This window comes from Pagrus major, chromosome 7 (assembly GCF_040436345.1).
Source record: "Pagrus major chromosome 7, Pma_NU_1.0".
In the NCBI taxonomy this organism is placed as follows: domain Eukaryota; kingdom Metazoa; phylum Chordata; class Actinopteri; order Spariformes; family Sparidae; genus Pagrus; species Pagrus major.
Window position 1 is genome coordinate 1,007,864 of NC_133221.1, and position 24,542 is coordinate 1,032,405.

At 45.0% G+C, this 24,542-nt stretch overlaps 1 protein-coding gene across 3 annotated transcripts in view; it reads left to right on the plus strand.

Annotated features, from left to right (window-relative positions):
- The first annotated feature begins 92 nt into the window (after positions 1 to 92).
- The window catches only part of gripap1 (GRIP1 associated protein 1), a 35,358-nt gene continuing 10,908 nt past the window's right edge, over positions 93 to 24,542 (plus strand). Inside the window, exons 1-26 of one of the 3 annotated variants that reach the window (XM_073470815.1) lie at positions 93 to 343; positions 1,565 to 1,631; positions 2,238 to 2,299; positions 2,432 to 2,458; positions 2,752 to 2,859; positions 3,633 to 3,795; positions 4,047 to 4,186; positions 4,266 to 4,302; positions 7,621 to 7,787; positions 8,963 to 9,010; positions 9,385 to 9,416; positions 9,667 to 9,714; positions 10,001 to 10,100; positions 10,429 to 10,506; positions 11,257 to 11,349; positions 13,024 to 13,158; positions 13,983 to 14,078; positions 14,274 to 14,384; positions 14,565 to 14,666; positions 14,877 to 14,990; positions 15,309 to 15,386; positions 19,786 to 19,881; positions 20,635 to 20,691; positions 20,942 to 21,041; positions 22,719 to 22,849; positions 23,831 to 23,947. In XM_073470815.1, the coding sequence (XP_073326916.1) occupies positions 296 to 343; positions 1,565 to 1,631; positions 2,238 to 2,299; positions 2,432 to 2,458; positions 2,752 to 2,859; positions 3,633 to 3,795; positions 4,047 to 4,186; positions 4,266 to 4,302; positions 7,621 to 7,787; positions 8,963 to 9,010; positions 9,385 to 9,416; positions 9,667 to 9,714; positions 10,001 to 10,100; positions 10,429 to 10,506; positions 11,257 to 11,349; positions 13,024 to 13,158; positions 13,983 to 14,078; positions 14,274 to 14,384; positions 14,565 to 14,666; positions 14,877 to 14,990; positions 15,309 to 15,386; positions 19,786 to 19,881; positions 20,635 to 20,691; positions 20,942 to 21,041; positions 22,719 to 22,849; positions 23,831 to 23,947 (2,355 nt within the window). In that variant the 5' untranslated portion in view covers positions 93 to 295. The remainder of the gene's footprint in view (positions 344 to 1,564; positions 1,632 to 2,237; positions 2,300 to 2,431; positions 2,459 to 2,751; positions 2,860 to 3,632; positions 3,796 to 4,046; positions 4,187 to 4,265; positions 4,303 to 7,620; positions 7,788 to 8,962; positions 9,011 to 9,384; positions 9,417 to 9,666; positions 9,715 to 10,000; positions 10,101 to 10,428; positions 10,507 to 11,256; positions 11,350 to 13,023; positions 13,159 to 13,982; positions 14,079 to 14,273; positions 14,385 to 14,564; positions 14,667 to 14,876; positions 14,991 to 15,308; positions 15,387 to 19,785; positions 19,882 to 20,634; positions 20,692 to 20,941; positions 21,042 to 22,718; positions 22,850 to 23,830; positions 23,948 to 24,542) is intronic. The other 2 variants (XM_073470817.1, XM_073470816.1) reach the window with 2 other exon arrangements.

A 24,542-nucleotide genomic window follows, 5' to 3' on the forward strand; every position in this document is an offset into this window, starting at 1 on the left:
TTACAATATCAGCTCCAAAGTATAGTCAAATAAAAGTATAAAGTAGAATAAATGTAGGCAAAAACCCAGGTAGAGTACAAGTACCTCAAAACTGTGTGAGTAAATGTACTTAGTTACTTTCCAGCAGAGGGGCAGCACAGACAGCGGAAAACACTGAAGGTCATTCCTGGTCCTCGGAAACAGAGACAGAGTGAGAGGTCTGTCGCGTCTCCTCCTCTGTGCAGCTCTCCTCCGCTCCGTTAGCCGCTCCGTCTCCTCCGCTAGCTTAGCCTGCTAGCTAGCAGCCCAGGTAAACATGGCCATGTCGCAGGCTCTGTCAGAGGAGGAGTTTCATCGGATGCAGGTAAGAAGAACCGGACAGCTGTGATTTCATGTCGGTGGGCTCGCGCACAGGCAGCTGTCAGTGCCGTGAACAACACCTGTCAGCCCGGCAGACAGGTGCGGCATCACTGCCACAGACGGTCGCTCGCTAATGCTAATGCTAACACTTAGCCGTGAGGGTGGGAGTAGTTAGCGGTGTCGAGCTCGGCGGCTCGTGTTGTTTTAATTAATTTAACGATGTCAGGGAGGTGTCGGTCGGTCTGAGCTCAGTTACAAACTGGGAGAAATGTCTTCATTATACAGCCCGCTACAGGAGGCTAGCTCGGTGTCAGCTAACCTAGCTTAGCCTCCTCCCCCCTCTGCAGGGCGCAGAAGGAGCCAGAGGAAAAAAATGGTTCCATGTAGCTTTCCTGCTGCTGCTGCTAGCCCGTATCTCTATCTGTCAGTCAGCTAACATGTTAGCATCCACGGGACACTCGGCCAAATGAGAGTCACGGGATCTGAGTCAGGCTAACAGACAGCGGTGCTGTTGTTCATCTGGAGAGCTCAGTGTTAGCTGTTAGCTGTTAGCTGTTAGCTGTGGTCTGATGCAGAGCGACATTATGACTCATAAATAATAAAACAGTCAGTCAGTCAGTCAGTCAGTGAGTGTTAACATGAAGCAGAGGAACACTGACACCTGTTAGCATGCTAACTGCACACTGCTGCTGTTTACAGACAGGAGGCTGCTCACTCACTAAGTTATAGTCATTATAAGTCACTAACTCTGGGTGCTAACAGTCACGAGTCAGTCTGTTTTTAATTTATATGTTTGAAGTGACAATTCATCATCTGTATTCTTGCTTTTTTGTTCTTTTAAAGGTGCAATATGTAAGTGCTGATGAGATGATGTCTGTGTGTTGTGTTGCAGAGATACACCTGAAGCTAGCATGCTAACCAGCTCCTGTGTTAGTGGTATAAACGTCAAATACTCCCCCGGTCCTCAAAGCTCCGGCTCAGGACCGCTAGCCACACAGCTAACTGAGCTAACTAGCTAACAGCAGCAGTTAGCGGTTACACTGCCTACATGCTGCCCCCGATTTGTTTAGAGAATACATTCGACAGGTATCTTGCATATCGCGCCTTTAAATCATCAGCGACAGTCGACTACTACACTGTTTCTGTCTCCTGTTGATGATGTCATCACCCACATCCTCCTCGCTCTGATGTCCGTGTGTGTGTGTGTGTGTGTGTGTGTGTGCAGGCCCAGCTGTTGGAGCTGAGGACTCAGAACTATCAGCTGTCTGATGACCTGAGGAAGAACTCGGCAGGTAAACGCTCCTCTGGACTGTTGACGATGATGAAGGTGAAGCTGCTGTCTGCTGTGTTCGTCGGCTCTTCGTCACATTAATCTTCACATATTCGTCTCGTCAGCTGATTAAATGGAGGCTGTGAAGAAGCGAAGCAGCTGATCAGTCTGAACGATCCCAGCAGTGATTCTTTGCTTCCTCATGTTGAAACGTTGTTGTGAAACCTGAGATGTTAAAATGAGGCGAGGCTGCTGGTGACACAACGTCCTGCTGCTGCAGTGAAGCCGCAGACAATCATCTTTGTTGACACCTGAACTTATTGATTATTAACTCGGTGTAATTCACTCTCAGGGGTTTAAATGATATTTATCAATTCAGAAAGTGTCGACGGACAAAACTTAATAAAATATTTTATTAAGTTTTGTCCGTCGACACTTTGAAGATAAAATGTAATAAAAGTTATTTTTCTTTGTTTTTTGCATTAAAACAACAAAGTTTACAGGAAGATGTTCAGAAACTGGTGTTATTTTATTGTTAAAGTGATAAAAACAATAAAGTTTTCATGTGTTTTATTGACGATGTTTGTTTGTTTGTTTGTTTGTTTGTTTGTTTGTTTGTGTGTTTCAGAACTGAACGCCGTCCGTCAGAAGAACCTGGTTCTGGAAAGAGATTTCATCAAAGCGCAGAAGGTGATCAATACTTCAGATCAGTGACATGTTCTGTAGTCGTGTGAAACATGTTCAGATGTTGTTGATCATATTGATCAGCTGTTTGTTTGTTTGTTTGTTGTTTATTGTAATAATTTGTTTTTGTCTCTTCAGGCTCTGAACAAGAGCAAGAAAGCTCAGGTGAGTTTTCCTTGTTTGGTTGTTATGGTTACCACAGGTGTGCAGCTCCCTCTGGTGGTCGTCACCTGTCACACACACACACACACACACACACACACACACACACACACACACACACACACACACACACACACACACTGTCACTGTGTTTGTGTCGCTGGTTGTTGAAGTTTATTTGTTTGACAGATTTCTGCAGCGTTCAGTCAGTTTGTGTGAAGAAGTTTCAGTTTTATAACATTAACTGAACGCTGATGTTGTTGTTGTTGTTGTTGTTGTTGTTGTTGTTGTGGCAGGAGGTGGACGCTCTGCTGAATGAGAACGAGATGCTTCAGGGGAAACTTCACAGTCAGGAGGAAGACTTCCGGCTACAGAACAGCACGCTGATGACCGAACTCTCCAAAGTAACTTTACTTTTCTGTTACAGTTACATCAACATAAATAAATCACTTTACTGAGCGGACGCAGGACGTTAGCAGCACGTTAGCAGCACGTTAGCGGCACGTTAGCAGCACGTTAGCAGCAGGTTAGCAGCACGTTAGCGGCACGTTAGCAGCACGTTAGCGGCACGTCAGCAGCAGGTTAGCAGCACGTTAGCAGCAGGTTAGCAGCACGATAGCAACACGTTAGCAGCACGTTAGCAGCACGATAGCAGCACGTTAGCAGCACGTTAGCAGCACGTTAGCAGCTTCACTGCTCCATCAGTGTCACACAGGATGCATTCAGGAACAGCTCTGGGTGTTGGTTATCTGTGTTTCGGCAGCGTTCAGCCATCGTCTCCTCCCTCCATGATGATGAAAGTCTCGTCGTCCACAAACATTTCTGGAGCTTCACATCAGACGCCTCCACGCAGCTCGTCTGAGTCTCCAGAAGCCTCGAGATCACAGACTGAGGAGATGTTTCCTCCCTTTATTAAGCTGAAGTCTTCACTGTAGCTGCTGAGCTAACAGCGTTAGCGTGTCTGAAGAGGCTGCCTGACTCTGGATCAGCTGTGTGGAGCCTGAGTTTCACTTCAACACGAACTTTTCCTTTAAAAACTGACCAGAAGACGTGTGAAGCTCCTCCTGTGTAGACGCACTGATGCCAAGAACCAGAACCAGCCCGCTCAGAGCTCGACGGTTCCCACTGAAGAGATAATTACAGTTATTAATCTTGATTCTGTCCTGGTTCTTTCCAGCTGTGTACTCAGATCGAGCAGCTGGAGCAGGAGAACCAGGGCCTGAAGGACCGAGGAGCCTCCTCTGGGTCCAGCTCGCCTCCTCCCTGCAGCTCCAGTCCTGTGGATGCAGAGCTGCTTCGCCTGCAGGCTGAGAACTCCGCCCTCCAGAAGAAGATGAAAGGTGGGTGCTTACATATGTGGCCGCACAGATGTTTGTCCAAACGTGGACGTGGAAGAACCTGTGCAGAACCAGAACGTGTGTTGGACCTGAGGCAGATTTGTTATAATTTGTTTGTACTATAAATCTTTTTTTATTGGTTATAAGATGAGCCGTGGTTCTGATCCCGCTGTGGTTCTGATCCCGCTGTGGTTCTGATCCCGCTGTGGTTCTGATCTCGCTGTGGTTCTGATCTCGCTGTGGTTCTGCTGCAGCTCTTCAGGAGCGATTCGACAAAGAGCTCCAGAACTCCACCACGGAGACCGACGGGTCAGCCAGCGCCAACGGAGTGTCTGATGTCACAGGGCGAGGGGAGGAGCCAGCAGCAGAGGGAGCCAATGACAGGCTGGAACAGGTGATTGACAGACGGTCTCCTGAGTGATGATATGTTGAGTCTCACCAGGTGATTTACTTCCTGTTTCCTCTTGTTGCAGCCGGAGGTTCTGGACCAAACGGGGAAGCAGCTTCACGGTGAGTCCACAGTTTGTTTGATGAGACAGCGTTTTTAAATCGGACTTCTTTCTTCTCATGTGAACGTTCACGTCTCGGACCCGAGGCCCACAACACCGTCTCACACCGAACACACGGCCCGAATCTGCATTAACATGTTTGCTGATACTTTTACTTATTAACCAGAAAACATTAAGAACTTCAAGTCGACTCACATGAAAAGAAACAGAGTTCTGATCCATCGGGTCTCAGTGAGCTCAGTTCTTCACTGAACTTATGTTTCCTCGTTTGCTTGATGTTGTCAGATTGATAAAGGAGCAGTTCACTCAAACATTAAAGTCATCGTCTCCTCCTGATGATATAAAGTCAGGCTCAGCCATCATCTCCTCCTGATGATATAAAGTCAGGCTCAGCCATCATCTCCTCCTGATGATATAAAGTCAGGCTCAGTCATCGTCTCCTCCTGATGATATAAAGTCAGGCTCAGCCATCATCTCCTCCTGATGATATAAAGTCAGGCTCAGCCATCATCTCCTCCTGATGATATAAAGTCAGGCTCAGCCATCATCTCCTCCTGATGATATAAAGTCAGGCTCAGCCATCATCTCCTCCTGATGATATAAAGTCAGGCTCAGTCATCATCTCCTCCTGATGATATAAAGTCAGGCTCAGCCATCATCTCCTCCTGATGATATAAAGTCAGGCTCAGCCATCATCTCCTCCTGATGATATAAAGTCAGGCTCAGCCATCATCTCCTCCTGATGATATAAAGTCAGGCTCAGCCATCATCTCCTCCTGATGATATAAAGTCAGGCTCAGCCATCATCTCCTCCTGATGATATAAAGTCAGGCTCAGCCATCATCTCCTCCTGATGATATAAAGTGATGATGGCTGAGCCTGATGACTGAGTGACTGTTTGAGTGAACTGCTCCTTTAACATGGACTCAGTGTCCCTCTGGTGTTATTCAGTATTTTTCTGACAGTCATCAGATTTCCTGTCTCTCAGCACTCGTCTCACTTCCTGTCTTTGGCTCTCAGCTCCGAGCTCATTGGTTCCCGCTCAAACAGTTTCATGTTTAAAAACAGGAACCAACAGTTCACGACATGCACAGGAGATGCATTCACTGTCGGCTGTGTTTCATAATTACTGACAGAGAAAAGTAAAGAATATCACCAGAGTCTCGTATCGTGTGCGTCAGGTTGTTTTTATTGTTCATGTGATCATAAACGATTTTGTTTCACACAAACAACTTGAATCCTTAAAGGACCAAACTGGTTCCTGAGAGCTGAAACCTGCTGAGAGAAATGATTCATCACCGTCGACAGTTTTATTGTGTCGGAGCAGAGACTGGTGGTGTGTTCAAGGACACTGTTGTAAACAGAGACACGGTTACAGATAGACTTTTATGTATTTGTATGGTTTTTTTTGAGAAAATCTGACAAAACTAACTTTAAGATGCTTCTTACTCTTGTTAAATTAAAGGTCGGAGCATGAAACTTTAATTTCACACTGTAGAAATATGAAAACAACAACAACGATGCGCCGTCCCGTCTGTTCCTGTTCAGTGTCCTTGAACGCATCACTTCAGAGACTTTTTAAAAAACTTTATTGCTCCAGACTGCTTTAACAAACGCTGCTGACGTCAGTTTGACTCAGCGTGGACTGTGGTGGATCGTCTCTCTGTCTCAGCGTTACACCAGCGGTCTTAAATCTGACGTGTGACCCAGATGAAACGTGTTCTGGCACCAGTGTGGCCCTTTGATGCTGTTTGTTACCATAAATTCTCAAATATCGGCCGTTATTGACCTCCAGAACGACTTGGATCTGTTAGTTTATGATTCAGTTTCACCTCCTCCATGTGTTTCTGTTATTATATTTGAGTTCTGGCTCCTATTTGAGAATGAGCGGTGACGTGACAGCCGGCTTCATGAAGCGTAGAGCAGCTAGCGGCTTCAGGGCAGACACACACTCCACCGAACTGCTAACTGACCGTCAGAGCTGAAGATCAGCCAGGATGTGAAGACGCATCAGACCAAGTTTAGTTTCCTGATCCTGGAGTTTTCTGGCAAAGCTGCAAAGCCAAACACTGTGTGTGTGTGTGTGTGTGTGTGTGTGTGTGTGTGTGTGTGTGTGTGTGACGGAGGCAGTTCAAACATGACATCAGTGCTTTGAAACATCTCACTGACAGTTTAATAATAAATGAACACAAACACCAGACAGCAGAGCTGCTGTGTGATCAGGCTCTAATATTTCTAATATTTCTAATATTATTCCTGCTGTTTCTGTGACGTTCCCTGAAGTCCTTGAATTACTTTAGTAATAAAGTCTTTATTTTGTAAAAGTTAAATGTATAGTTTTGGTGCGGATACTGAAACATGAAGAGGTGATCGGGATGGAAAGAAGTCAGTCACAAACGCTTTTCAGATTCTGAACTGATTTTACAGAACTAGCTCTTCATTCTGTAGCTCAATGCTAACACATAATAGGAATTACTACCAACGTGCTAATTAATTAGAAATTAGCTCTGAACAGCAATGATATGATCGAACAGACGATCGATTTTACTTCACATGTTGGACATTAAAGCAGCGTGTGAGCTCGGACCTGCAGACAGAACAGTGTTTGTTCTGCTGACCCGCTACAGCAGCCTCACAGGGTCCAACCTCACAGGGCCAGAACTCACAGGGTCCAACCTCACAGGGTCAAACCTCACAGGGTCAGAACTCACAGGGTCAGAACTCACAGGGTCCAACCTCACAGGGTCAGAACTCACAGGGTCCAACCTCACAGGGTCAGAACTCACAGGGTCAGAACTCAAACCTAACAGTCCCAGTAGTTTTACACAGCCGGCACCGGGTGGAGTCGGTGCCAGGAGACGGCAGCACATGTTCAGTTAATATCTTCATGTTTTCTGTTTGTTGTGATTCTTGTAGCAGGACGAGCTCAAAGCAGCTTTTTCCTTCAGGAAGTATTTTATTGAGTTTTATCAGCAGGACGACCGGCTGACTGACGGGTGACGCGCTTTGTTTGTAGAGATGATTCATGACGTGTTTCTAGAAGTGTGTGGTTCAAAGTTTTTTGTAGATGTTAAGAGTGTTAACATGATGACGAGGCGTCTGTCTTGTAATAAAGTTTTGAATGAGAAACCTCCAGATGTTCAGATAAACGCGCCGTCAGTGAACGCCTCCTCACAAACACTCGTCACAGTCGTGTTTGACTTTGCAGCTCAGCCTCAAACACGCCGGCCTCAGATCAGGTCGGCCTCCTCAGACGTGCTGCTGTAGTGTGTGTCTGGCCTAACAGACTGCCCCCTGCTGTGTGCGGCGCCCCCTTTAGGCCTGTCAGAGAAGAGCGTAGAGAAGATTGTAGCTAAGCAGGCAGCGCTAGGCTGGTCGGCTGCTCTCTGTCCAATAACTCACTGCTTTGGACCAGAGCTGGAGATGGCACTGAACACCGAGCAGGAGGAGAAGAGGCTGCTGAGGGAGCAGATCCACAACCTGGAGGTACTGACACACACACACCTGACACACGCCTGACACACACACACCTGACACACACACACACCTGACACACACACAACTGACACACGCCTGACACACACACGCCTGACACACACACACACCCCTGACATTAAAAACACTGATTGTGTTACTGTGTGTGAATATTTGCAGAAACATTTTCTTAATTGCTTGAAAGGAAAACTCACAATGTGGCCGAATGTTTGTGGACAGCCCGGTTCACATACTGTGTGTGTACCTGAGGCAGTGAAGTGTTAACGCTAAAGCATTTAAACATTTACAGCATCTGTTAGTGAAACAAGCTCCTGACACGTCGTACTTTGGGAACATGAAGAGACTTTTGTTTGTCGTGCTGGAGCCAAATAAAACGTTCAGGACACAGAATAATGTTTTTTACATCAAACAATGTAGAATCAGAAGTTATAAGGTTCAGTAAAATGACATGAATTCATAATGTAATTGATATGTAAGTACACAAACCCATCCTGGGTCAGAATATTAGATTTGGCTCCAAGTGAAAAGCAGCCTCTTGATGCCGAGCTGATCCAAACGACCCGTCTCTCTACAAACACTCAGAGTTCCCATCACTCCTCAAGTTTCTTTGAATTCATCAGCTTTTCACCGTCCAAGATTAATAACCGTGTAGCGAAAGAGATCAGAGTCTGTCCTCGTCTCAGTCCAACGTCTGTCCTCATCAAGGCCACAGTTTTATGACAGAGGATGTTTGTTTCACATCAGGCAGCGGCGATGACGGAGAACTTGAGCCTGTTTTATGTTGATGTGACACCAAATTTAGTTTTACTGATTCATCAGAATGATGCAGACGAACAGCTGAAACAGAAGAACTTTAGTAAAGATCTGTATTTGTCGCAGCCTCATTAGTCTGAAGATGAAGTGAAGCTTCATGTTTTCATCGGTCAGTTGAAGTTAATGTTTGATGTATTATTATTAACCAACGACGATCAGACGCTGTGTCGTCAGTTGTTGCAGCCTGAGTGAACTGCATCCTCACTTCCTGGATGTCTGGACTCACATCTGAACTCCTCAAACACAAGTTTGAACTGAGATGAATATTTCCTGCTGAGATGTTCACATGTTTAAACAAACACCTGCGTCTGTTCTTCACTGGCCTCGCTAACGTCTGTTCTGTCGGCCTGCAGGCGTCCAAACAGGCTGAAATCACCAAACTGCAGGAAGAGATAACGAAGGTAAATGCTCACACGTCATCGATCAGAAGTTTAAGAAGCATCACAACAGAACATTTTATTTTTATTTATTTATTTTTTGATCATCGATCAAGTAATATTTTTCAAACGTTGTCTGGTTCCAGCCTCTGAAATGTGAGGATTTGCTGCTTTTCTGTGTCAGTTATGATAATAAATGAGTTTCAGCAGATTAAACTGTTCGCTGTAAACATTCAAGTGACCCAGTGGAGGCTCACATATCAGAACGTTATCAGAAATATTAGACAGAACTTTTAATCTTGATTTCCTGTCTGTGTGTCTGTGTGTCTGTCTGTCTGTCTGTCTGTCTGTCTGTGTGTGTGTCTGTCTGTCTGTCTGTGTGTCTGTCCGTCCTCCAGCTGTCTGACAAGTTAAAGAAGAAGCAGGAGAGGTGAGACTCCTTCGCCTTCCTTCACTTCTGTCACCAGGTTCACTGAGAGTCCCACAAACACATTTATACATTGAGTATCACGTTAAACGTTGAAGTCAGGTTAATTTTCCGCCTCATGCTGATGTTAGATGTTTATCTGCACGGTGAAGTTGCAGTTGTTCTCCTCTGGGGGGCGAACAGGTTAAAGGAACAACGAGCTGCAGCGATCCGACTGTCGATCATAAAGTTTGTTTCTGTCCTTCTGTCACAGTTTTCAGCGTCTGCAGGGAGAGAAGGAGGTTCTGTACAACGACAGCAGGTCAGAACTGCACTTATACCACTACAGTACTATTACTACTACTTTCTCCACTACACTACTGCTGCTACCTGTCACACTGTGCTGACTTTGTGTCCTGACTGTGTGTGCTGACTGTGTGTGCTGACTGTGTGTTCTGACTGTGTGTCCTGACTGTGTGTCCTGACTGTGTGTCCTGACTGTGTGTCCTGACTGTGTGTCCTGGCTGTGTGTCCTGACTGTGTGTGCTGACTGTGTGTTGTGTTGTAGGCAGATGTTGACATGTTGTTTATTCTTTGTTTGTCTGCAGGACAAAAATTGATGAGATCAACCAAAGGAAGGAGGAGGAGCTGAAGGCCATGAACATCCGCATCCAGAAACTACAGACAGACCTCATGGCAGCCAATCAGGTGAGACCTCAGTCTCTGTGTAAAAGTACAGCACCAGAACTACGACTGCGAACTGTATCAGCACGCAGAAGGAAACGTGCATCTACTCATGGATAAGAGGCTAGATGACTAAGCTAGCTAACGTTACAGCTCAGCTGAGGAGGATGTCATCCATGTTTACATCCTGCGCTGTCACCAGCCTGTCATCCATGAGTAGCTGCACGGTTGAAATAAATTAGTTCCTGATGTTTAATGATGGTTTCAGCCTCGCAGAGCTTCTACTGGTGCTGCTCACTCCAAGTTCAGTTAAAGTCCGAAGTGACTGAAGTGTGTTTGTGTTTTGGTTCAGATGACGGCAGAGCTGAGAGAACAACTGCAGAGCAAAGAGAAGGAGCACGAACTGGCTGTGCACACTCTGAGAGACCAGGTAACGCACGCACGCACGCACACACGCACGCACACACGCACGCACACACACGCACTGACTGTCTGATGTTCACACAGCCTGGTGTTTTGCAGCTAGAGCCTGTGAGCCTCTACGCAGGTCAAAGAAACCCTTCAGTCACGTACTGTCAGGTCTCAGGTTCAGCAGCAGAGTTCAGTAACATCCACATCACACGTGTGGAGAGACGTTTCAGTCCCCACACATTTGCAGATAATGAAGGTTAAAGTAAAAGCTGCTGATGCTGAGGAGACGGTCAGAGGGAGGAGGAGATGAGGGATTGGGAGGAGGAGATGAGGGAACGAGGTGAGGGTTTAAGGGAGGAATCGTTAAAACTGCTGCCTGTTCTCTTAGTTTCCCTGCCAAAGTGATTCAGTCATGAAAAATGGATTAATATTCACAACAAAGAAGAAAAGAACAACCTGTTTCAGTTTGGCAGTGAGATGTTCTGGTGTTTTTCCTGCCTGCTGCTGTCTGTCTGTGTTTCTGACCTGTTTGTCTTCTTCTTCTCTTCCTCCTCTGTTTCTGTCTTTATCTTCTCTTTCTTCTGATTTTGTTGTTTTGTTCGTCTCGACTCGTTTCTATCCCTCTTTCTTCTGTTGTTGTCTTTATTTCTCTTCCTGACTGTTTTGCTTTAACTCTTCGGTTCTCTTCTCTGGTTTCTTTCTGTTCTGTTTGGTTCTGCCTGTCCTGTTCTCTCTGCTGCCCCCTGCCTGTGGTGCACTGGTACTGCAGGTAGCCAATCAGAGTGCAGTCAGTCAGGAGCAGGTGGACAACATCCTGCAGGAGAACGATGCTCTGAGGACAAACCTAGCTGCTCTAGAACAGGTAATAAACCAAGAGACCATCATCCAGAAGGTTCACCCCAGAGGTGCTCCATGGACTCACCTCACTGCCATAAAACGTCTAATATACCTGAAGAACGTTACATAGAACCAGAACACTGTGTTACTGGGGACTAACCGGGCTCCTCTAGAACAGCTAATAAACCTGGAGAACTTCATATTGAAGCCAAACGTTCTTCAGTTTTGTAATAATAATAATAATAATAATAAGTATATATATATAATATCTTGTATTTAAGATCCAGAACCAAGGTCCCCTGAGACTGATGTTCTGAAACTAACTAAGGTCTCCAGAACCTTGTCTAGAACTCATAACGCTGCTCTGGATTAATGCAAAGCTAGGCACCTTAAAAACTAACAAAACTTAGAACCAGCCTAGAACCAGAAACCACACCTGTAGACAGGAGTCATGACTGACACTGGTCTGGTCTTCACGAAATCTCAGGAGCTCTTGAGTTTACGTAGAACCCTAACTAGAACTTAACCACTGTAGAACAGTAGCATACATAACCCAACTCTAGAACTGAGTTCTGAGGACTAACAGGAACAGGTGTAATATACAGACGCTTAACTTGGTTTGGACCTGTAACACATTTCACAGGAGAACACGGCTCTGAGGACCAATCTGTGCGCTCTTGAACAGGTAATTATGTCTCAGACTGGAGCTAGAACCCTTTTCTAGAACCTTAACCTGAGATTGATGGTGTGAAACTAATGTAGTCGCCCAGAACCCCGTAGAACTCCTTTCAAAAGACCATAAAAACATTAACAACTTTAGACGTAGAACTGTAACTTTGGCTGCTGTTAGAACAACAACAGAACATTTATTACTTCATCATAAACACATCTGTCTGCAGAACAAACATCTGGACCCACGCTGTGATCTGGGCTGTGTGAGCTGTGCTTCCTTTGCTCTGAGTGACTGCCAGCTGGTTATAAACCAGTGATTGACACTGTTGGATTGCAGCAGGGGAATTTAAGCAAAGTTTAAACTTTAGTTGCTAGGAAACAGCTACAGTGCTCGTCCAATCAAGAGCACTGAGCTGTCAACAGGAAGTCATCGTTGCGTCACATGTTAGCTGACTTCCAGAACTCTTCGCTGAAGTCTGAGGGACTAAAGGTGTAAAATATATATCGTAGCTTTAACTTTATACTGAGAGTTCATACAGTGATTGTGCTAAGCTAACTGAGGTTTCATACTTTGAGGTACATTGTTTTATTTTTGTGAAATGTAATTTAAAATCTTTCAGGTTGAATCGTTATTTAACAGCATTTATCAAAGGCCTGTGTGGACACTTTCAAATAATCAGTACTGATGTGTTTGACGCACTAACACGAATGTAAAAATGAAGTAACAACTAATCTGCATAAGAACTAGTTTGTGAGCTGGTTTGATTTGGTGATGATAAAACTCCACTTAGCAATCTGACGTTAGCACGAGGCTAATTCTGAACTCAGGAAGAGCTGCTGACACCGACTACAACAACCGTGTGTGTCGTCTCTGTTCATCTGCTTCACGACTCGACTCCATCTGACTCTGGAGCAACACATGAACTGAACTCTGTCGTCCACTCTCATCAGCTCCATCATCAAGCTGTGCACTAATGGGAGGCCATTTTAAAAGAGTCAGATAATGAAGTTTTAATCCCGTGTGCAGATCCAGACGGTGAAGACGCAGGAGATGAATCTGTTGCGTGAGCAGCAGGAGGCGCTGACGGCCGAGCTGCAGCAGAGACGAGTTGAGCAGGAGAGTCTGCTGGCTCAGAGAGACGACCTGGACTCCCAGCTGCAGGTACCACAGTTACTCAAGTATATTTACTCAAGTACTTTAATAGAGTATTTGAATTTTAAGGCCACATTAAACTTGTACTTCACTACATGTCAGGGAAGTCAACTATCTTTGTGGTGCGTTCAGGAACAGCTGGGACAAATCCTGCTGATTCTACCTTTTAACTTTAATAGTCTTTGAATTATATTAATATGATGTGAGCTTCAGTTAGCTTTGACCACAAATGTCCTTCAGAGGGAGACTTTTTACTCTGATACTCTGAGTACATGTCAGAGCCTGTACTCGATTACTTTTACTGGAGTAAAGAAGCTGAATCAGTACTTCTACTTTTACCAGAGTCTGTTTTCACACAAGTATCTGAACGTCTCCTGGAGGAGAGACTGTGAGGACTGTTGTCTCCTCTGGTTACTCGTTGTCTTCGCTATAAACTTGATTGTCACTGAATTAAAACAACTTTTGGGTCGTGAGCCTTTCAATGTCCTCTTCAACAGTGGGACAACTGAGCACTGACAACGACCATATTACATCACCTCGCTGCCGATCTGAACCACATTATGTTCCTCTTATTCTTTATTCTGCTCCAGACTATCGTTGTTCTGTCTGGCTTTAAAAATCCACAATCTGTCGACCTCTACTGCCGATGGTTCGTTTTAAGGGACACGATCAACTTAAAATGTGTCTCCTTGTTTCTTCTCTCCTCACATTTGTCCTTGTGTCTGTTCCTCATGTCCTCAGTCAGAGACTTAAAGGAAAGATCCACGTTTGAGATTCATTTATTGATCTGAGATGTTTGTTTTTATCCTGATTTCTGTCTTTAATTCCTTCAGGAGTCGAGTTTCGCCAGCAGGAAGTTGTTGGAGCAGTTAACAGAAGAAGGACAAGAGAAGGAGAAGCTGCTGAGAGAGCTGGAGGAGGCTAAGAAGGTACACACACACACACACACACACACACACACACACACACACACACACACACAATGTTGTGACGATCGTTAGTGTGTTTAGAAGCTTGATGTCTTTAAGTGTTTGTGTATCTCTCTGTATGTGGATGTGCACATCACACAATTAAAGTGTGTGTATTCTAAGTGTGTGTGTGTGTGTGTGTGTGTGTGAGAGCAGACAGCAGAGAAGAGGAAGGCCATGTTGGATGACATGGCCATACAGCTGAACCAGGAGAAGTCTGACCACAAGGAGGCGCTGTCAGACCTCAAACTGCAGCACGAGAAGGAGGTGAGACACAACGAGCTGCTCTTCTTTTGATTCCTGTTTCCAAAATAAAATATGCACAAATACAAAACAGTTGCATCAGATTTTGTGAATAAAGTCTTAAGTTCTGTCTGTTGTTGTTTTTTCTCCTCTCCTTGTTTCCTTGTTTCCTTGTTTCCTGGACTCTTCCCTCCTCCCTCTCAGGTTCTCGGGGTGAGGGCTCGATATGAGAAGGAGCTCAGAGGACTCCACGAAGACAAGAATCGCTCTGAGGAGGAGATCCGACAGCAGCTTAGAGATGAAAAGGTAAACGGCAGGAAAACAGGACAGGAAGGAGGAGCACCAGGGAGAGGAAGTGAGAGCTGAGGAGGCAGAAGAAAGTCTGGAAAATAAATGTGACAAGTTTGAAATAAATAAGTTTGTCTGTCAGCAGTGTGATCTGATCACTGTCCTCGTGTCTTTTAGAAAACACTGTTCATATGTGATTATTATACATGTGTGTGTTTGTGTTTTCAGGCCCGCACCAAAGAGCTGGAGGGTCTTCAGCAGAGGGTGGAGGAGCTGCAGGCTCAGGTTCTGTCCATGGAGGGAACCAAAGGATGGTTCGAGAGGCGACTCAAGGAGGCCGAGGTCAGTCTGCCGGTCAACTAGTCGGCTTCTTACGAGTCCGATCAGACGACACGCAGTTTTTACAGCAAGAGGCATCTTTTTTTCTGCAGGCAGGAAGAGTTAAGTGTGCAGGACACATCAGCTGCTACAAGCGTAACACACCACCACCAACTGGTGGTCGTGTTGCATTGTGGGTAGTGTACACAGCAGGTTTAGACAAGAGAGAAGAATGTCTGGAATAAAATAGACGATCAGTTTTCATCTGACATGTTTCAGGAGGCTGATTCTGATTCTGAACTTGAGTTAATTTATGAATCTGTTTGTTTGGTTTCTCTGCAGGAGAACATAGAGAAGAAGTCTCTGGAGCATCAGGACGAGATCGAGCAGCTGCAGAAGGAACACACACTTCAGTTAGAGGTACACGCGCACGCACGCACACACCCACACACACACACATGCACACACACACCCGCACGCACACGCACACACACCCACACGCGCGCACACACACACGCACACGTGTATTTTCAGAACAAAATGTTTCTGAAAGCATCTTTGTAAATAAATATAAGTGTGTGTGTGGGGGTGTTTGTTTATACAGTCATTGTAGGTGTGTATTTTGTTGTGTGTGTGTGTGTGTGTGTGTGTGTGTGTGTGTGTGTGTGTGTGTGTTGAATCCCATCCAGCTCTAATTGAATGTGCGTTTCTAATTAAAGCGTAGTTGTCTCCATGGTAACGCAGACGGGTTAAATCGTGTTAACAGCAGATCAGAGAGGAGGAGGCTCCAGTCTGTTACAGAGACTCTGAACATTCACACAGTCTGTCAGTAAACTGAGCTCCATCAGCAGCTTCAGTACCGGATCATCCGTCATCACTCAGCTCCGTGTCCGTGAGTCGGTTCTGCTTCTGGTGTCTGGACACAGTTTCACACTGAGAGAGATGGAGCTGTGTTTACCTCCACTCAGTGCTGAACTGTTCTGTTTTTTCCTTCCCGTCAGTGTTTCAGAGGTTTTTGTGCGTGTGAAACATAAAAAGTCTCAGGAGCTCCTCTCTCCCACAGAAAACACTGCTCCTGAACGCCTCGTCAGTAGCCCCGCCTTTAATTCCATTACATTGTGACATCACACTGGCACTTTTGGCAGCGCCGAGTCAAACCGAGCCGTGCCTGTTTGCATTTCCATCACCAGTTTTAGCGCGCTGAGTTGAGCCGAGCCTCGTCCAGGACGGACCTGTAGGTCCAAACTCACGACCGCCGCCACCCGAACCCGTTCTCTCCCTAAAACGAGCCGGTATGAGAACCAGCTCACGTCTGCAGGAAACCTGAGAGAAAGACGTTTGTAGTTTAGTTTATCTGGAGTGTCCCTGTTGGTCCTGTCAGATATCTGCTGTATTTTCATCACGTTCATCTTCAGCTGTGTTAAAAATCTGCTGGGAAACTCAACAGTTACTGATTTTGCTGCTTTATAATAAAAAGCTTTTAATTAACAAGATAACTGAGGACCTTTACTGTGAAGAATTTATAGGAATTGAAATGTGTTTGCCAACTAATTAATGGAGCTTCGACCACCTGAGCATCACACAAGCCGACGCCGATCAAGGAGTCGACACTGAAAGGAGACATTATGAAGTTATTAATCATTATCGTTAGTTAATCATTGTGTGGTTGAAGCTTCACAGCTGGTCTCAGATCTGCTGATTGATCTGAATGTATCTGTAAGAAGGTTTCAGTCTGGGCTCATTGTCACCACAGTTCTCACTATTTTCACCAAACACTCGATGGATTCATGGATCAGATGAGTCCAGAATGAAAAGAATCATCAGTGTCAGTCTGATCCAGAATAGTTCAACATGAGCTTCACCTCAACAGCTACAACAGAAACATCAACAGTCACAGCCTGCAGGGACACTTTTCAGGGACACTGCTGCTTTCTTGTGTCATTTTTAATCTGAGATAATCTGACGCACAACACGAAGATTTCTACTTTTACAGATTAAAGCTTCTTAAATGATGAAATGATATTTGAACTTGTTTGCAGTTAATGTTATAATGTGATATGTTTAGTCTAAATCTCCATTCATGATGAACATCTCGATGTTTTTAAATCTCCTCTGAAGCTCTTCTTAAACTGAACGACTGGACGACAACATGTCACAATATTTTTGGCTGAATGCCTCCATATCAATATTGATATCGATCTCATTTTGCTGTAATGCAGCCTTTAGACCAGGTCTAACACCATGCATAGACTCCTATCAGGATAATATCTTACATATATTGTAACAGTACTCTGAGGCTTCCTGTCAGCAGGTTCACAGACGCCTCTCTTATAGAAAATAAAGTTTTATACGTTTTCTAAGCTCTCTGTGCTGCAGTGAGTTGTTGCAGCGCTGCAGCTGAAACACTGACAGACTCTATAAACTCTGTTAATACATCTGAAGTCTGCAGGTTTTCACTTCAGTCAATAAAACTGAGACGGAGAGCAGAAACAAATGTTTGGACACTAATCATCAGATCACATAATCCCAAACTCATTAACCCCCGAACACATAAAAACAGTGTCCTGAAGAAAGCTGCGCTCAGCTTCATTATCATTACTGTCTGATAACGAACCAATAAGGCACAACCTGCCGTGCATCATGGGATATGTCAGTGTGGGTGTAACAAGTCCTCCCAGCCAATCAGATAACCAGGCTGACTTTGTTCCTCTGAGGAAACAGTTTCTCCCTGAAGGGCTCCAGAGACCGACTGTCACTGATTACTCAGTGTCTGTGTGTGTTATCTGCTGGATAACAGCCTGCCGCTAAGAGCACAACCTGGAAACTTAATAGGAAAAGTTAATTAATGATGGAAGAAGTCTAATTAGCGGGCAGGTCGGCTGCTCTGCAGGTACGCTGAGTGTCGGGCGGTTTGAGTTTCAGTCGTCACGTGTTGTTTCCCGTCTGACTGACTGAACTCTGACGGTGCGTTAAATCAAACCTCAAACACGGTTAAAAATAATCTCCTGCATCTTCACAAAGTTTGTTTCCTTCTGTTGCTCGTAGGATCCTGATCTCTGCAGGAGCATCAGTCTCACAGGACCGCTGATGATTTCTAACAGTGTGCTGAAAAGAGGAAAATTAATTTACACGTCTTTGATTTAGAGAAAAAAGACAAGAGACGAGTTTCTTCAGATGCAATTTAGACGTCATGGACCAACCAGCTTTATCTGCTTTATCCTCCACCTGTACACACCTGTCTGTCTGCCTGCCTGCCTGTCTGTCTGTCTGCCTGCCTGCCTGTCTGTCTGTCTCTTTACTGTACGTCATTTATTTCAGGCGGCTCTGAACGTCTACACGCTGCTTATTTTAAGGATTTCCTGTCAGTGTCTCTTCCTTTTTGGTTTGTTGATTGTGTCGGGGTAATAAAGTCTGAACGCCTCAGAAATTAACACAAAAGCTCATCCTGCCTAATGAGCTGTGTGTGTGTGTGTGTGTGTGTGTGTGTGTGTGTGTGTGTGTGTGTGTGTGTGTGTGTGTGTGTGTGTGTGTGTGTGTGTGTGTGTGTGTGTGTGTGTGTGTGTGTGTGTGTGTGTGTGTGAGAGGTGTGTGACATTACAGGGTATTAACAGACTCGCTAGTTTTCCTCCAGAATTACCAGTTTCCCTCCTCTGTCAGGTGGGCGGCTGCAGCCTGCGGGTGTTTTTTAATGTCGATTTTAGTCAAATTAATTAGCAGCAGAAGATTAGAGGGGAATTAAATGTAGTTTTTTTTATTCTAAATTAATCCCTCAGTCAGCTGGATTAAGAGTGAGGGGGCATCGCTGGAGGTGATGTGGCTCGTTGAAATGTTTTCTCCTCACAGAGCAGAGGAAGGAAAGTTGAAGCTGTTTTTGTCAGTTTCATCTTAAAGAGCAGAAGATGTTTCTGATGTGGACGTCAGGAGTCGAGTCTGAGTCTGAACCATTACAATGACATGGTGATGGTTCTGGTCCAGTCGCTGCTAGTCAATCAATTAAAGGAACAGTTCACCAAATAGTAAAACTCAGTCATCATCTCCTCCCTCCATACTGATATAAAGGTATGAAGTCTCGTAGTCCACAAAACATTTCTGGAGCTTCACAGTAAAACAGAGTTGCAGCATTCTGCTAAATGATTGAAAAGATATAATTGACACCTTTTTCTTAGAGGGTGCACACTAACACTTTTAGCTTGGCAGCAAAACTGTCTCAACGTGTGGACGAGATGTTTGAGCTGAAAGACATTTACAGTGAAGAACGTGTCTTCAGTAACATCTAACAGAGAATACAACATCATCAGCAAACGTGTCGTCCAGTCCAAAATGTGTTTTTGGGGAAATGTGTGTAAAATCTCTCCTTCTGAGTCATGACTCAAACTTAAACACACACGGGAAACACACACTCTTAGATTTTGATTGACTTTTGATGGCTGAGCCTGACTTTATATCATCAGGAGGAGATGATGACTGAGCCTGACTTTATATCATCAGGAGGAGATGATGACTGAGCCTGACTTTATATCATCAGGAGGAGACGATGACTGGATTTATACTTTTTGGGTGAACGGTTCCTTTCATAAGATCGACTAACCAGAACCATCATCATGTCACGTGTGCATCAACAACAAATACGTTCAGGTCATTCTCACCGTCTGTCACTGTGTGTTAATCTGTGTGTGAATGTGTGGCAGTCAGTTTGAATCTGCACTGAAATTGTGATCGATGCAGAAAACTTCAGACTCACCAGCGTTCCTACAGCTGATCCTGGAGCAGTTGAACTTGGTGTCATCATTTTGTCCTCGTTCATGTTTGTGTCCTGCAGGAGAAGCAGTCAGAGATGGAGGGACTGAAGCAGCAGCTGGTGGAGGTGGAGAAGCAGAAGGAGGAGCACAGTGACACCATCGCAAAACTCAAACAGGTGATCCTGATGGTACTACTGCTGATACTAGAGCTGTCACTGCTCTGCACTTCCTCCACCTGTGGAGCTGTGTGAGAGTGTTGTTGGTTTCAGCTTTAAAGGACCAGAAAAGTGACTTTGCTAGTTTTATCTAAAGATGATCAGACTTTATTCTCAGGATGATGAGACCTGATCTGGTACCAGTGATGTTTGAAGTATGAAGTTGGTGTCTGTTAACCTGCCAGTGTCAGCAGCAGCTGTTGAACACACCGTCTGTTTCAACCAGTAACACAACATCACCAGACTCCCTTAACAAATGTAGTGATTTTCAGAGTTGTTGAGTTAAACAAACTTTATAACGCTGTGAAACTCTGTCTCTGACTGATTCTGAATCATTGTCTCCTTCTTGTAAATTCAGCATTAAATGAAAACAGTAAGTTGTTTGTTTCCTTGTAAAAAGTGTCAGTTTGTGGCAGCATGGCTGCACCAGCCTGTCTGCTTCTGTGTCTAAAGTGCTAAAGTCTGACCTGCCACTGAGAGCTGTCCACACATGACGGATGTTAATACCATTGTCTTGAACAGTTTTGCAATTGTGCAGCGAGGTAAAACTATAGAATATATACAGTAAACCACATAATGAAACTGACTTCATTTTTTAAAATGGGGAGCTAAACTCTGTAAACTCACTTTGGTCCTTTTCAAAAAGCTTCTTCAGCATCAAAGCAAAATAAGATTTTATAGCTGTGAAATAAATAAATCTGTTTCTCTCTGTAGGAGATAAAAGACACTGTGGATGGTCAGAGGATTTTAGAGAAGAAGGGAAGTGCAGCGGTGAGTAAACTGACTGATGTTACACACACACACACACACACACACACACACACACACACACACACACAGTGATGGACAGAATTTGAATAGAGATGAGATGAGAGAGAGAGAATATATTTTGTAGAGTAATTTAAGAGCAGCCGTGCATGAAAATAATAATTAAAAAGTAAAAGTAAATCCTTGACTGTGTGTGTGTGTGTGTGTGTGTGTGTGTGTGTGTGTGTGTGCGTGTGTGTGTGTGCGCACACAGCTGAAGGACTTGAAGCGGCAGCTGCAGCTGGAGAGGAAGCGAGCCGACAAACTGCAGGAGAGACTCCAGGAGATACTGACCAACAGCAAGACCAGGACAGGTACACACACACACCTGAAACACCCCAACTGTGTGATGTCACCGTGATGTCACTGTGTGATGTCACCGTGATGTCACCGTGATGTCACACCTCTCTCTGGTCTACAGACAGTGGAGCAGCTCTGACTGTGTCTCAGTTCATTTCAGGGTTTAATTGTTTGTTGAATCTTCTGGGATTTGAGGACATTTTATGTACAAATGTTGTTTTCTTGTGACTTGAGACGCCAACAGATATTATTTTGCTGGAGCTTTTTTAATGACGTCATATCATCGACCTCTCTTCTTCAGTTGTTTGTTGGCACAAGCTGGAGAATCAGCTCCACATTCTCACACAACAGAAGCCTCCATGTTGTCTGTTGATCATTTTCTGAAAATACTTGTAAAACTTCAGATGGACACTTCGTCATGCTGGTGGGAAACAAAGGCACTTTTTGGCTCGACCTGAAAAAAATCACCACATGATACAGAAACAATACAGAAAAACCATCATTAGGAGCAGCCTGCAGAGCTCGTACTCTGAATATGATGTGACGCCTCCCGTCCGTCCCAAATGTAGATGTCATGTGACTACAGGTTCGTGTGCACACTGTGTCCATGTGTGTCTGAAGCTTATTCACAAACCCAGAGCTCCGTTTGCTGTCAGTGGAGCAGAACCTGATGTCAACCTGAAGCTAACAGGAAGAGTCTTTAAATCCCTTTAGATGCTTCAGTAAGTAGAGACGTGTGTGTGTGTGTGTGTGTGTGTGTGTGTGTGTGTGTGTGTGTGTGTGTGTGTGTGTGTGTGTGTGTGTGTGTGTGTGTGTGTGTCCTAAGTGGCTGAGATGTGATTGTAACGTGACCGATGGGTCTGATACTCGGCGGCGTGCTAACCCTGCGTCAGGAGGTTCTGGCTCAGTCCGGAACCTTCTGTTCAATATTTAATGCAGCGCTCTGATTCCCAGAGCTGATGTGGACACACTGGCGTCTGCTGGCAAAACACTCTCTCTCTCTCACACACACACACACACACACACGTTCACGTCTGCACAGTCCGTCACTCTCTGTTTGTCTCCGTCCACTGGAGTCTTTTTTTACCCCACACTTAATATTTATCTTTTACTGCAGATCTTTTCTGTGTGTGGACTCTTTCTTTAACAGGCTCTCTGTCACACTGTTTTTACTACTTTTACACACACACACACACACACACACACACACACACACACACACACACACACACACACACACTGGGAGCAGTGCAGGGCAGTCCTCAGCATCATGTATAATATATGAGCAGTGATAAATGTTTAAAAGGCTCTTCTGCACAAACCTGAGAATCAGACATTTTAAAGTAGCCTACTTATCTCTCTGCCCACTCAGGACACCTGCATTAAAGGGACGGTCCACTGCATTAAAGGGACGGTCCACTGCATTAAAGGGGACGGTCCACTGCATTAAAGGGACGGTCCACTGCATTAAAGGGACGGGTCAGGGTTTAAAAAATATAGTTCACTGTATTGAAGGACAAGTTAACTACTTTAAAAGGACAGGCCAGTGTCTTAAAGGGACGGTCCACTACTTTAAAAGGACAGGCCAGTGTCTTAAAGGGACGGTCCACTGCTTTAAAAGGACAGGCCAGTGTCTTGAAGGGACGGTGCGCTGGTGTGTCTGTTGTTTCTGATCCTGTCTGTCTCTGCAGGTCTGGAGGAGCTGGTCCTGTCAGAGATCAACAGTCCCAGCCGGACTCAGCAGACCGGAGACTCGTCCTCCGTCTCCTCCTTCTCCTACAGAGACATGATGAAGGAGGCTCAGCCGACCAATCAGAACAAGGTGGGTGGAGCCTAAAGCAGAGTCAGCCTCGTCTTACTAACCCGAGGTATCGTTCTGTCTCCTCGAGGTCATGTGACCACGCGGTCAGGGTCGTGACCTCTGAGAGGACTCCAACCTCTGTCGTTATGGCAGCTGTTACCATGGTGACGTGGTGATGATGAGCTGAGCTGTAACATCCCATCATCTCTCTCAGATTACAGATTTACCTCCGTCCTCACTCCTGTGTGTCGTTACAGTTTAGTTATTTTCTCTCAGGACTCTTTGAAGTCCTGCTGATATTTATAGCTGCTTTAGTGTTTCATCATCGTGACTGTGTGTGTGTGTGTGTGTGTGTGTGTGTGTGTGTCTGTGTGTGTGTGTGTCTATTGATAGAAACACTGTAAATAGAGACGACAGGTTCAGTTTGTGTATCTGAGTGTTTCTGTCGAGTCCACCGTCAGGTCAGTTTACTGCGGTGGGTCGGTCGTCATTAGCAACAGCATCACATGACAACAAAGAGGGCACGTGTGTGTGTGTGTGTGTGTGTGTGTGTGTGTGTGTGTGTGTGTGTGTGTGTGTGTGTGTGTGTGTGTGATGTCTGATGACAGCGAGCTGTGAAATCAGGGTTCACTAGTTTTTTGTCCACATTTTCAGACCCTGTTTCACTGGAAACAGATCTGTGTTTGTTTAGATAAAGAGCTTCACAACAAGTCAGCGTTCACCCGTTCACACACACACACACACACACACACACACACACACGCGCGCACACACACACACTGGTGGCGGAGGCTACCATGTGAGGCGAGTAAAACACTAAAACATCGTCTTTGTCCTGTTTTTAATGGAGTACGAGTCAGAACAGATTATCTTATCATCTCTCTGTTGTATCTGTACACAGCGTCCTGACTTTGTAAGTTTGAGTCATCAGAGTAAAGTCTGCTGCCTCAGTGCCGTTGAGCCAGCTGATCTGTATCATCTGTGTGTGTCTCTGTCCGTCAGTCTGGAGGCGGCAGCCCTCAGTCTCAGCGTCCCGCCGAATTATCTGACGACGAGGTGGGAGAGCTGTTCCAGAGACTGGCCGAGGTTCAGCAGGAGAAGTGGATGCTGGAGGAGAAGGTGAGGCGTCCCGTGTTACCGTGACAACCGTTGGCGGCGTCCTCGACTCTGCAGCGTGGAGGTTTTTTAACGCTTCGCTTGATGACAGTCAGGCCAACAATGAAAAGTTGGGCCTGTTTTTAGAAGAAGGTTTATGTTTGAGATGAATTATTAATAATCTCTGCACTGATCAATATTCTGCTGGTTCCAGGTCAGAACTGACGCTGCAGTAACTCATCAGCTGATCCTTTAATGTCTGAACTCACCTCACATCAAACACAGAGTGTGTTCTGGTGACAGCTGCAAGATTATGTCCGTTAATTAAAACGTGTTCAGTCAGACAGCAGATGGACAGTTACAGGTTCTTTACTTTAATATTCACATTTTCTGCTTCTTGATACAAAAAGAAAAAAGTAACTTTTACTTTACTAGAAAATATAACATCTAATAAAGCTGATATATTTATTACACATTAAACTGACCGGCAGTTTAACGTGATGAACACGTGAGTTATTTTATTATCAGCAAACTTTTACTTTTCTTTACTTGCAGCAAGTAACAGTTTGAATGGAGTAACAGATTACTTTTAACAGATCAGAGTACTGGTTGCTCTGCT